Genomic DNA, 13,039 nt, shown 5'->3' with positions numbered 1-13,039 from the left:
TATTGCTGCTTGAGCAAGACGGGAGGATAAGGTATTTCTCACGGGTTCTTGTCTGACTCATTGAGACACTTTAGCTCACGAGGCCATGGCTCCTGGTTCCTTCCTTAAGGTCACATGAGAATGAGCAGAGGGTGGGTCATCAGGAGAGGGCTCACCAAGAAGAGAAAACTCCTTCAATGGAGGCCTGTGGGCAGTGGTGTGGGGGCGCATGCACACTCACAGGCTCGCTTGCCTGGGTGACCTCTCCATATATACAGAGCCACCCTGCCCTCTTGGAGGGTTCTGAAACGGGAGCTTCTGGCCTGCCCTGCAGGAGTCGCAGTCCCAGCCAGGGCTGTGGGAGCACAGGCCTACGTTGAAGACAGAGCCCTTCTCCAGCTTCTTTGTCTCCCATCCTGATTCTTGCCACTGGATGCAGGTAAGCAGAGATGAAAGGGCTCAGTGAGGAGATAGCCAGGGAACAGTATGGCCTAACAGTTAAGGGCACAAACTTCCAACTCGAATGAGACCTGGCTGTGCCACAGAGCAGCTGTGTGGCTTCAGGCAATTCACATCACTTCTCTTTGCCTCGGTTTGTCAACTTTGGGCTTCTCCACATGCTTAGAATACTTTTCCTTGCCAACTTTGCCTGCCTAATGCCTCGTTGTCTGTGAAGTCTTAGCTTGGTCAGCACTTCCTCCAGTAGGTGTTACCTCACTTCTGCAGGACAAGATTAGGCGGTCCCTGGTGTGCTTCCATTACACCTTTGGTTGGACGCCTCTGCTCAGCACCTGTTTATTGCCCTGTCATTGTCCCCATTCGGCTTTAAGCTCCTCAAGAGAAGAGACCGTCTCTGATTCGCCATGGTATCTCCAGCTCCTAGCATCGTGACTGCCAGAAAGCAGTCACTTACACTTAATAAATATTGACTGCTGAAGGAATGAAAGAAAAGGCTGTCGGGGTGATGAGTGAGGTAGATAGACACACAGAGAATATGCAGTCTTTTCCTTCATATGACTTAGCGGATCACTTCTGTTGTTGCCTAGACATCTGGCCAGTGATTTGTTTACCCAGTCAGGATCACAGGTTAAAACAGGGCCTGCCTGGGGTGCCTGGGTGGCTCAGTCGGTTAAGCGTCCGACTTCAGCTCAGGTCATGATCTCGTGGTCCGTGAGTTCGAGCCCCGCGTCGGGCTCTGGGCTGATCTCGTGGTCCGTGAGTTCGAGCCCCGCGTCGGGCTCTGGGCTGACGGCTCAGAGCCCGGAGCCTGTTTCAGATTCTGTGTCTCCCTCTCTCTGACCCTCCCCCGTTCATGCTCTGTCTCTCTCTGTCTCAAAAATAAATAAACGTTAAAAAATAAATAAATAAATAAATAAATAAATAAATAAATAAATAAAAATAAAACAGGGCCTGCCTGAAAGCCTGGTTTTAAGGTTTCACCTTATGAACCTGCTTCTCTCTTCAGAGATCAAATTGGCCAAACTCTTTGCTAATTTCTGGCTCAGAGTTGTGGAAATGTTTCTCAGAATGTTGTGATTTCTTGGGGAACAGAGTCAGGGAGAAGGAGTGAAATTCAAACTAATCTGAATTAGTTGAGGCAGCCCAGCAAATGCTTTTTTAGATTAGTGGACGGCCAGGATTCTCTGAATTCCACTCATCCCAAAGGCTGTGCTCAACTTCTTAATTTTCCCTCTGCGTGTTTATATTTTTTTAGTTTCCTTTATAAACCTCTTTCCTGATAGAAATATTTCCACAGAAGTGATCGTCCGGGCGGGAGGGGGGTGGTTATCTAAGTCTAGACAGTCCTTAGTCACAGGTGGATTCAAAGGTGGCCCAACGAATTCCTGAACAAAAGCTCCTCCCAGCCCGTGGTCTACAGCGCATGCTTGAAAGTCCAACCACACACTGGTCCTTACTTGGGCCCTTGACAAGATGTCAGTCCTCTGGGAGGGCGTGAGGGTTAAAGTTACTTGTTAACACCCCTGAGGAGTTGATTCGAGACGACACGGAGATGCACTGAGAGCCCTGCACTCAATGACCAAACAGTCTGGGAGGGAGGCTGCCCAGACACGCACTTACATCCTGAAGGTTGGTGGGCAGACTGTGGGGAGAACTGTTTTCCTACAGGTGCCCTGTCTCCTGACAGCAGGGCCAGCTCATCACCCTAAAGGCCTCCTGCAGTGGGCCCGCTGGGAGAGGGCAGTGGGAAGAAACCACAGCATCCCTCCTGATCCCTGGTCCCCACCCTTCCCTCCAGCTTCCTCCCATCCCTGGGCTAAGGGTCACTGTTCCCCCATATCCTACCTCCAACTCCCTCTCCCTGGAGGCCTGAACTTACTTTCATCCAGGGGCAAGTTCTTTTATCCACTGTGAGAAAAACGGCTTCAGGAGCAAATACCCTGGGGCAAGGGCACACAAGGAGACAACTCTCCACCCTAAACACTAGCCCCTGCAGCTGGAAGTTCTCCCTTGGGAAGAGTTGCAGGAGGCAAGCTTGGGCTCCGAGATTAGGGGAAGCAAAGGTCCCTAGGGGCTGCAGGGGTTGGGGAATGATGGGAAGGGCACAGGAACATAACCCCCAACGCAAAGTCCTGCTCAGCGTTGTGTCTGGCACCAAACTCTTTACCATGAGCTGCAGCCGGACAAATACAAAATGCTGGGCCAATCAAGTTTTTGTTTTTAAGAACTGACTTTGTAAGTTGTAAAACTGCTTTTTTCTTTTAATGTTTATTTTTGAGAGAGAGACAGAGTACAAGTGGGAGAGGGGCAGAGAGAGAGGGAGACACAGAATCCAAAGCAGGCTCCAGGCTGTCAGTGCAGAGCTGGGCTTGAACCCATGAACCGTGAGATCATGACCTGAGCCAAAGTCCAAATGCTTAACCGACTGAGTGACCCAGGCACTTCACAAAGCTGTTTTTGAAAAGGTACGATAGGGGTGCCTGGGTCGCTCAGTCGGTTAAGTGCCTGACTCTTGGTTTTGGCTCAGGTCACGATCTCATGGTTTGTGAGTTCAAGCCCTACACTGGGCTCTGTGCTGACAGTGCAGAGCCTGCTTGGGATTCTCTCTCCCCTCTCTCTCTGCCCCTACCCTGCGTGAGTGCTCTCTCTCTTTCAAAATAAACTTAAAAAAAAATTTTTTTTTAAAAAAGGTATGATAAAAAATGTAGGATAGTCTTTCCTAGGAAGGAATCTAGAAAAAGTGTAGGATCGATAGGCACACATAGGGTTTCAATAATATTAGTGGTAGCGACCTGTTTTGTAAGCTGGTTGTATTTATATGGATGTTGCTTAGTTTTTCCATAGAACTTATAAGTATATACATTGTGTTTAATGTTTTTAACTCTGAGATATTTTATTATGTATGTATGTGTATGTATGTGTGTAAAAGAGAGAAGCGGGTCTCTGATTCACACATATTTTCTGATTGTGTGCAGAGTAATGTGTTAGGAGGGGAGTGTCAAGAGCCTCACGGTGAGATGGACTCAGCTAAATTGCAAAGCAGCAACAGGCAACTTCTTCGGAATGTCAAAGCACTGATATTTTTCAGATCCGTATTGACAGGAGTCTACCAAATCTCACCAGCCTTATTCTAATTCACATTTAGAAAAACAACAAGAAGCGCATGTATCAGTGAAAATGTAAAAAGGAGAAATGGCTATAAGTAAAGGTGCCGAGGTGGCATTTTTCACCTGATCTAGTTGAGACATGTAATATTCAAGTTCATTGTTACATAATTAAAAAACAATAACCTTGTATTTTATTGCCTGGTAGAGGTACTCAGTTGCATGGATATACCACAATTTATTTATTCACCTATTGATGAACATTTGAGTTATTTCTCATTTTCAGTTAATTTTTTTTTATTATGGTAACATGTATATATCATAACATTTATTACTTTAAACATTTTTAAAGTGCACAATGCAGTGGCATCTATTACATTCAAAATATTGTGTAACCATTACCTCTATCTATTTCTAAAATTCTTTCATCACCCCAAACAGAAACTCTGTAACCATTAAACAATAACTCCGCATTCCTCCACCCTCAGTCTCTGGTAGCCGCTAATCTACTTCTGTCTCTCTGAATTTGCCTACTCTGGATATTTCATGTAAGTGAAATAATACAATATTTATCCTTCAGTGTCTGGCTTATTTCATTTAGCATAATGTTTTCAAGTTTCATCCATGTTGTAGCATGCTTCAGAACTTCTTTCCTTTTCATGGCTGTATAATATTCCATTGTATGCACATGCCACATTTTGTTTATCCATTCATCTGTTGGTGGACACTTAAGTTGTTCCCATTTTTCTAACTTGTAGTTGTTATGAATAAAGCTGCTATGGACATTCAAGTCCTAATCTTTGTGTGAATGTGTACTTTCATTTCTCTTGGATAAACATGTAGAAGTGGAATTACTTGATCATTTGGTAAGTTAAATGTTTAACTTTATAAAAAACTGCCAAGCTAATTTACAAAGTGGTCTGGTGGGGGGGTGGTGCGGGGTGGGGGGAAGGCGCTGGGTGGCTGAGTCAGTTAAGTGACTGACTCTTGATTTTGGCTCAGGTCATGATCTCTTGGTTCTGAGTTTGAGCCCTGCATCGGGCTCTATGCTGACAGTGTGGAACCTGTGTGGTACTCTGTCTCCCTCTATCTCTGCCCCTCCCCCACTTGTGTGTTTTCTCTCTCTCTCTCTCTTTCTCTCTCTCTCTCTCTCATATAAATAAGTAGGCTTAAAAACAAACAAAATAAAATACAAAGTGGTTTGTACCATTTGCATTCTCACCAGCTACATATGAATGTTCTGGTTGCTCCACATCCCCCCCAATACTTGGTGTAGTCCAACCTTTTAACTGAAACAATTCTGCTGGGTCTGCAATAGGATCTTATTTTAGTTTTAATTTGTGTTTCCTTATGTTAATGATGTTCAGCATCTTTTCTTGTTCTTAGCTATCATCCATATATCTTCTTCTGTGAGATGGAATGAAATATCTGTTTAAATCCTTTCACCATTTTCTAAATCAACCTGTCTTATTATTATAGAGATGTAAGAGTTCTTCATATAATCTAGTTACAGTGTGTTATCAAATGTGTATGCACTCGTATTCACATACACATTTACAAAATTTATGTTGTGAATATTTTCTGCCAGTCCGTGGTTTGCTTCTTTATTTTCTTCATGGTGTCTTTTGTAGAACAAATTAATTTTGCAGTAGTTTAACTTCTCATTTTTATGGGTTGTACTTTTTGTGTTTTATCTAATAAATCTTTTTCTAACTTAAGTCCCAATGTTTTCTCCTTTGTTTTCTTCTAAAATTTTTGTAAGTTTAAGCCTATGGTTCATTTCTAACTAATTATTAAATATGGTTTGCAGTAATAGTCATGGTATATATATATGTATATCATATATATATGATATAATATAATATGTATATTGTTTTGCACATAGATTGTCACAGCACTGTTTGAGACTATCGTTTTCCCACTGAAATAATATCGTTTTCAAAAATCATTTGCTCATATCTGTGTATGTCTATTTCTGAATTCTCTAGTCTGTTCTCGTGGTCTGTATGTCTTTATGCACCAGCACTTTACTTTCTGTACCTTTACTGTAACTTTATAATGTCTTGAAATCACATAGTGTAAGTCCTCCAACTTTGTTCTTTTTCAAAATTATTTTGGCTAATCTAGGACCTTGGCATTTCTATCTACATTTAGATTCAGTTCGTTAATTTCTACAACAAAATGTTGCTAGAATTTTAGCTGAGATTGCATTGAATATACACATCAATTTTTTTTTAATTTTTTAATGTTTATTTAAAAAATCCATTATTTTTGAAAGACAGAGAGAGAGAGAGAGAGAGAGAGAGAGAGAGGGAGCAGGGGAGGAGCAGAGAGAGACGGAGACACAGAATCCAAGGCAGGCTCCGGGCTCTGAGCTGTCAGCACAGAGCCCCAAGAACTGCGAGATTATGAGCTGAAGTCAAATGCTTAACAGATTGAGCCACCCAAATGCCTCTACTAAACATCAATTTAGAGATAATTGACATGTTAATGAGAGTAAGTCTTTTGACCCATGGATGTTGTATATCTCTCCATTTATTTAGGTCTTTAATTTTTCTCAGGAATCTTTTGTTCTTTTTAGTGCACAGGTCTTGCACATCTTTTGTTGAATTTATCCATAAGTATTTTCTATGTTATGCCATTATTTATTTTTAATCTTTTAAAGTTATTTATTTATTTTTGAGAGAGAGACAGGAGACAGAGAGAGTGAGGGAGGGAGGGGCAGAGAGAGAGAGGGAGAGAGAGAATCCCAAGCAGGCTCTGCACTATCAGCATGGAGCCTGATGTGGAGCTTGAACTCACAAACCGTGAGATCATGACTTGAGCCAAAATCACGAGTTGGATGCTTAACTGACTGAGCCCCCAGGTGCCCCTATTTTATGCTATTTATTTATTTTTTTTTTAATTTTTTTTTAACGTTTATTTATTTTTGAGACAGAGAGAGACAGAGCATGAACGGGGGAGGGGCAGAGAGAGAGGGAGACACAGAATGGGAAGCAGGCTCCAGGCTCTGAGCCATCAGCCCAGAGCCCGACGCGGGGCTCGAACTCACGGACCGTGAGATCATGACCTGAGCTGAAGTTGGATGCTTAACCGACTGAGCCACCCAGGCGCCCCTATTTTATGCTATTTAAATGATACTGTTTAATTTTTTCAATTTGTCAATGCTTGTGTATAGAAATACAACAAAATCTTTGTATATTCATTTTTTCAATTAAAAAAATTTTTTTAATGTTTGTTTATTTTTGAGACAGCCCGTGCAAGTGGGAGAGGGGCAGAAGAGAGTGGGACAGAGGTTCCATAGCAGGCTCTTTGGTGACAGCAGAGAGCCTGATGGGGGCTCGAACTCACAAACCATGAGATCATGACCTGAGCCAAAGTCAGATGGTTAACAGACTGAGCCACCCAGGCACCCCTGTGTATTAAGTTCTTATCCTGTGACTTGCTAAACTCACTTACTAGTTCTAGTAACTTTTTGATAGATTCTTTTGGATTTTCTTTTTTTTTTTTTAATTTTTTTAAATATTTATTTATTTTTGAGAGAGACAGAGACAGAGCTTGAACGGGGGAGGGGCAGAGAGAGAGAGAGGAGACACAGAATCCGAAGCAGGCTCCAGGCTCCGAGCTGTCAGCACAGAGTCTGATGCGGAGATGCAGGGCTCGAACCCACAGACGATGAGATCATGACCCGAGCCGAAGTCGGATGCCCAACTGACTGAGCCACCCAGGCTCCCCGATTCTTTTGGATTTTCTACATAGATAATCATGTTACCTTACTTTTTTCTTTCCTATCCGTATGGCTTTTGCTTCTTTTTATTTTCTTATTGCACTGGATAGCACTTCCTGCACAATAATGGATGGAAGTGGTAAGAGTAGACATCTTTAAAATGGCATTTTTTAAAGAGAGAGGGTGACATCTTTAAACATTTTTTTCTGTACCAAATAGAAATAATCACTAGCTGTAACAGAGGTACAGGAAAACATGAGGGGACGAGGAGTGTGTGCATGTGAGTGGGGGTTGGCAGAAAATGGAGCAATTAAATCCTACCCATTGGGGCATATTTATAAAAGGCAGCGTTTCAAAGCAGGTTCCTTGGCTCTTCTTGATCTGTGCCCCGGGAGGTCATAGTATCTGTAGTCTGTCTCCCCCACCCCACCCTTGCTATGAGTGTTCTCCTTCCTGATGCTCCCAGCAGCAGAGCCACCATGACCCTCCGTCCATTGGTTCCAGGATGCTGTCCTCTCCTGGTGTGATGGCATGCTCACGGACCTGCTCCCGCATCCTGGGGCTGAGCCTCGGGACCACTGCCCTGTTTGCTGCTGGAGCCAATACAGTGCTCCTCTTTCCCAACTGGGATGTGAGCTACCTGCTGAGAGGCCTCATTGGCAGGCAAGCCATGCTGGGCTCTGGGCTCTGGGGAGGAGGCCTCATGGTAAGTGTTCTGAGTTCCCCAGGTGTGACTTTGCCAGACACCCCTCGGGGTGGAACAGGGAGGTGGTAGGGGAGTCATGTTTTGGTTCCTTGCAAGAATGCTTGATCTTGGGGGCGCCTGGCTGTCTCAACGGGTACAGCATGTGCCATCTTGATCTCAGGGTGAGTTCGAGACCCATGTTGGGTGATTTACTCAAAAATAAAATCTTAAAGAAAAAAAAAAAGAATGCTTGACCTAGCAAGCTGGTCTCAGTTGTATATCAGTTCCGAGGAATAGGAGACTCTAGGAAGACTTGTCAAGTCTTGTGGCTGAACTTTGGCTCGGGACTAGCAGGCCAGGGGTAAACGTTGCCGGCCAGAGAGGCAGATCAGGCTAGTCACCCAACTGGGTCCTGATAGTCAAAGCCAAACCCTCTGGGAAAGATAGGATAATCAAGTCCATGTGAGGTGCCCAGCCAATCTATTTCAACAGCCACAGGTGGCAGCTAGAAATGTCAATTACCCAATCTCTTTTTACCTTTCTTCTCTCCTCTCCCAGGTACTCATTGCAGCTACCCTCATCTCCTTGACGGGCTGGAGATATGGCTGCTTCAGTGAAAGTGGGCCCTGTCAAAGTGTAAGCACCAGATTCTACTCTTCTAACACCTAGAATATCCCTACATTCTGTCACTCTACAGACAGAATGGTAAAGAGACAATGTCAGTCTTGGGGCTTGAAGTCAGGTGCTTACTGTATCCCTTAATAATCCTAAGATATCGGGCAACTTCCTTAACCTTTCTGAGCCTCAGGTCCTCCTCTGTAAAATGGGAGTGAACAGGATCAAGTCAACAGAGTAGGTGTTTAATGAGCCAGAAATGTCTATAAACATGTAGGAACTGTTACTATTATTTTTAGCCTATTGAACAATATGGACACGATTTAAGTGCACTGCAATCATGTGTCTTTGATAGAAAATTTCCTGGCTATTTTGTGTAACTTTTCTTAGAGTTGGAAAAATTTCCAGAAATCATCTAATGACTAGATTCTAGTCTAACCCCTCCATTTTACAGATAATGAAACTGAGGCCCAGAATAAATCTGCACTTATTAATTACAGTGGCATTTCTGAAAAATCTCAGTACATACATAGTATAAGATATATTGCTTATTCAGTCTCAGACACATGAACTTGTGGCCTCCTTGCAGTAACTCTACAGCCTGCTTTGCTATCTGCAGCCCATGTACTGGGAATTCCTCTGATTCAGAATTATATGCTAAAGAATTAAATATCAACACCCACGCATTTCATTCACAATCTGTTCTCAGTCTCTCCTGGTTTTCCCCTAGGTGAGTGGGTAGTTCTCAGACTTAAGCCTGCATCAGAATCCCTGAAGGGTTTGTTAAAACCAAAACCAGGGGGGCACCTGGGTGCCTCGGTTAAGCATCCGACTTCAGCTCAGGTCATAATCTCACGGTTTGTGAGTTCGAGCCCCATGTTGGGCTCCGTGCTCATAGCTCAGAGCCTGGAGCCTGTTTCAGATTCTGTGTCTCCCTCTCTTGCTCTCCCCCGTTCATGCTCTGTCTCTCTCTGTCTCAAAAATAAGTAAACATTAAAAAAATTAAAAAAAAAAGATTGTTGGGCCTCACCCCCATATTTTCTGATTCAGAGGTGGGGTGAAGCGGGAAATTGTGCATTTCTAACAAGTTTTCAGGTGATGTGATGCTGCCAGGACAGGGATCACATTTTGAGAACCACTGTCCTAGGCTTCCATCAGACTAGTTCACCTCGAATCTTTAACTTAGAGTCAAAACTGACCATGCGCCTTTCCCTGGCCCCTCCCAAGCTCCAAACTGGCTTGACATAAAATGACTCCGTGATTCTGTATAAAAGCTATATATATGTATATACATGTGTATATATATACACATATTTTTTTTTATTTAAAATTTTAAAATATGTATTCTTTGCAAGGGAGAAAATGACCTAGTATCCTGAGAAAGAAGCCAATTTAAAAGTAAGCTAGAGGGGCGCCTGGGTGGCTCAGTTGGTTAAGCGTCTGACTTCAGCTCAGGTCACGATCTCGTGGTCTGTGAGTTCGAGCCCCGCGTCGGGCTCTGGGCTGACGGCCTGGAGCCTGTTTCCGATTCTGTGTCTCCCTCTCTCTGCCCTTCCCCCGTTCATGCTCTGTCTCTCTCTGTCTCAAAAATAAACATTAAAAAAAAAAATTAAAAAAAAATAAAAGTAAGCTAGAATCCTGCCAACTCGTTGTTATCTTTTGGGAGGGAAGTGAGTGGTACAAAGACTAGAAAAGTGCAGTGACAGCACTGGAGTCACTTCAGAGTTGACTGTCATTTTTCTCTGTCTCTGTCTCCCTCCCTCCTTTCTTTCCTCCCCTCCTTCCCTCTTTCCTCCCCTGCTTCCTTTCTTGCTTGATTTGAGAAAGTGAGGAATCAGGGATGGGAGTATGGAACCTTTGAGAACACAGCTTTCCCTTAGAAGAGTCAGAAGTGGGCATATGAAAAATGACAATCAAACCCTTCAACCCAGAGGCTGAATGGTTGCAGTCTGAGTACAAAAGCTTTTAATGCCAACCTGCTGAGAAGCTCTGGAGAGCCTGCTGGGTCAGGGAGACCCAGGTCCATGTGCTACTGCTTCCCCCTTCTCAGTGCTTTCTCTCCCTCCCTACCCTCCACACTTCCTGGCTCTACCACTGACCCCACATCAGTCACCTTTGCCTTGGTTATCCTTTAAAGGAGGTGCCAGGGGCAGAATTATCCCCATGTGATATGATGGGGGGAAGCCTGAGCACCAGAGAAGTTAGACTTGTCCCCATCACCCCACCACTTGGTCACGACCCCATCTCACCTTATGGCTTCTTCTCTCCCTCTACAGATGCTCACTGCTCTGCTGTCCAGTAGCCTGGCTTTTCTAGGAGCCTTGATTTGCTTTATCACTTCTGGTGTAGCCTTGAAAGATGGCCCTTTATGCATGTTCGATGCCTCATCCTTCAATCAGATGCAAGCTTGGAAATATGGTTACCCATTCAAAGATTTGCATAACAGGTAAATGGATGGAGTCTTTTCACAGAGGCAGAGAAAGATGACAGAAAGACACACAAACTCCTTTTGGTCACACATTCTAGCATTTCCTTTCTCTGGGAAGATGCTCAGAATTTTGCAGATGCAGCAACAATAGTTACCCTCAAAAGTCTAGTCCTATGACCTTGGCTGGGGGAGGCACCAGGTTTCTATCGAGGTTGCTTATTTGGCTTTTATTTCTTTTTCCTCAAACCCTGGTCTCCTTATTTTTGGGGATAGGAATTATTTGTATGACCGTTCACTCTGGAACTCTGTCTGCCTGGAGCCTTCTAAAGCCGTCATCTGGCACGTGTCCTTCTTCTCCACCCTTCTGTGCATCAGCCTCCTCCAGATTCTCCTGGTGGTCATTCATTTCATCAACAGCTTCTTGGGACTTTTCTGCAGCCTCTGTGAGAAGTGATAGGTAAATGCCCTTTCATGCGAGAGAGTTTTCCTCAGAAACTGTCTTGAATCCCTTCTGTAAGAAGTGGGTATGGATTGTAAACAAACTTCCTTTTTAGGTGTGCCTGTAACAATGATTCCTTGAGCATAGGCTGAATGATATTGGTGAATTTTGAATCACATTGTAAACTGCAAGTCATTATTATTGTGTAGGAACTTATGGTTCATAAAATGCCTTCCAGCCATGGCCTCATTTCAGCCTCTCAACAACCCTGTAAAATTGGTCACAGGTCACAGATATAGCAGTTGAAGTTCCTAGAACATAACGGACTTGGTGCCTAAAAGCTCTCACCTGGGTTCAGGTAAAGTTAGTACTTGAGCTCTTATCTTCTAAATTCAAGTTCACCAGTTGTTATGCACTGCACTATGTGTCCCCAAAATTCATAGGTTGAAGCCCTCACCCCCACATGTGACTATATTTGTAGATAGAACCTTTAAGAAGCTAATTAAGGTTAAATGAGGCCATAAAGGTAGGACCCTAATCCAGTAGGACTAGCATCTTTTTTTTTCTAAATGCTTATTTATTTTTGAAAGAGGGAGAGAGACAGAGCGCAAGTGGGGGAGGGACAGAGAGAGGAAGACACAGAATCCGAAACAGGGTCCAGGCTCTGAGCGGTCAGCACAGAGCCTGATGTGGGGCTCAAACCGACGAACCGTGAGATCATGACCTGAGTCGAAGTCATATGCTCAACCGACTGAGCCACCGAGGCGCCCAGGACTGGCATCTTTTTATAAGAGGAGGATGAGATTCCAAATCTCTCTCTCCACACAAGCACAGAAGAAAAGGCCATGTGAGGATACAGCCAGAAGGTGGCCGTCTGCAAGCCAATGAGAGAGGCCTCAATAGAAACCAACCTTGTTGGTACCTTAATATTGGACTTCCAGCCTCCAGAAAATAAATGCCTGTTGTTTGAACCACTCAATCTTTAGTGTTTTGTTATGGCAGCCTGAGCTGATTAATCCACCAGTGTTCTTTTCATTCGTGTTCAGTGCAGTTCAATAAGTGGTATACACTGAGTGTCCACTGTGTGGCTGGCTTTGCTGTGCACGCAGTGGATCCAAAGATGACCGAGACACGGCCCTTGACCTTGGACCCTGCCTTGTCCTTGAATAGCTCATGGTCAGGTTAAGGGAACAAACACATCTCCCAGCAATTTAAATGTCATATGGTAAGGGCCATGTTAGAGGTCAACAGGACACGAAAAGAGCTCAGAGGAACAGCAAACCGCCAAGCAGAGGGTCTGTGAGAGATCAAGGAAGGCTTCCATTGTGTCTGAGCTGATTCTTGAAATAGCCCGGCAAGACAGGAGAAAGGGATTCCCTAGCAGAGGAAACAGCACACTCCAAGGCATGGGGGGGAGACACAGGATAGAGCGTGTGGAGAACTGCAGAGCCATGGCTGTTTCTCATGCGGAACGAGGAAAGCAGAGGACTCCCCTCCCTCCCACCTCAGGATCTTGGTCAGGAGGTGGTGTCAGATGGTGAGCAGAGTCAGGAGTGGGATAAAGGAGATCTGGATGGGAAAGCCTGATGGGTAGGGAACAAGA

The 13,039-nt window shown here is 44.2% G+C and overlaps 1 protein-coding gene across 1 annotated transcript; it reads left to right on the top strand.

Moving 5' to 3' along the window:
- The first annotated feature begins 218 nt into the window (after nt 1-218).
- TM4SF19 (transmembrane 4 L six family member 19) lies at nt 219-12,411 on the top strand. The gene is made up of 5 exons (XM_019448719.2): nt 219-418; nt 7,774-7,975; nt 8,513-8,590; nt 10,846-11,015; nt 11,271-12,411. The coding sequence occupies exons 2-5, from the start codon at nt 7,775-7,777 to the stop codon at nt 11,449-11,451; spliced, it is 630 nt and encodes a 209-aa protein (XP_019304264.1). The 5' UTR covers nt 219-418; nt 7,774; the 3' UTR covers nt 11,452-12,411.
- Nucleotides 12,412-13,039: the final 628 nt, after the last annotated feature.

This window comes from Panthera pardus, unplaced genomic scaffold, assembly GCF_024362965.1.
Source record: "Panthera pardus isolate Hobbes unplaced genomic scaffold, ASM2436296v1 HiC_scaffold_16, whole genome shotgun sequence".
Taxonomy (NCBI): domain Eukaryota; kingdom Metazoa; phylum Chordata; class Mammalia; order Carnivora; family Felidae; genus Panthera; species Panthera pardus.
This window is presented reverse-complemented; position numbering and strand designations above follow the sequence as displayed.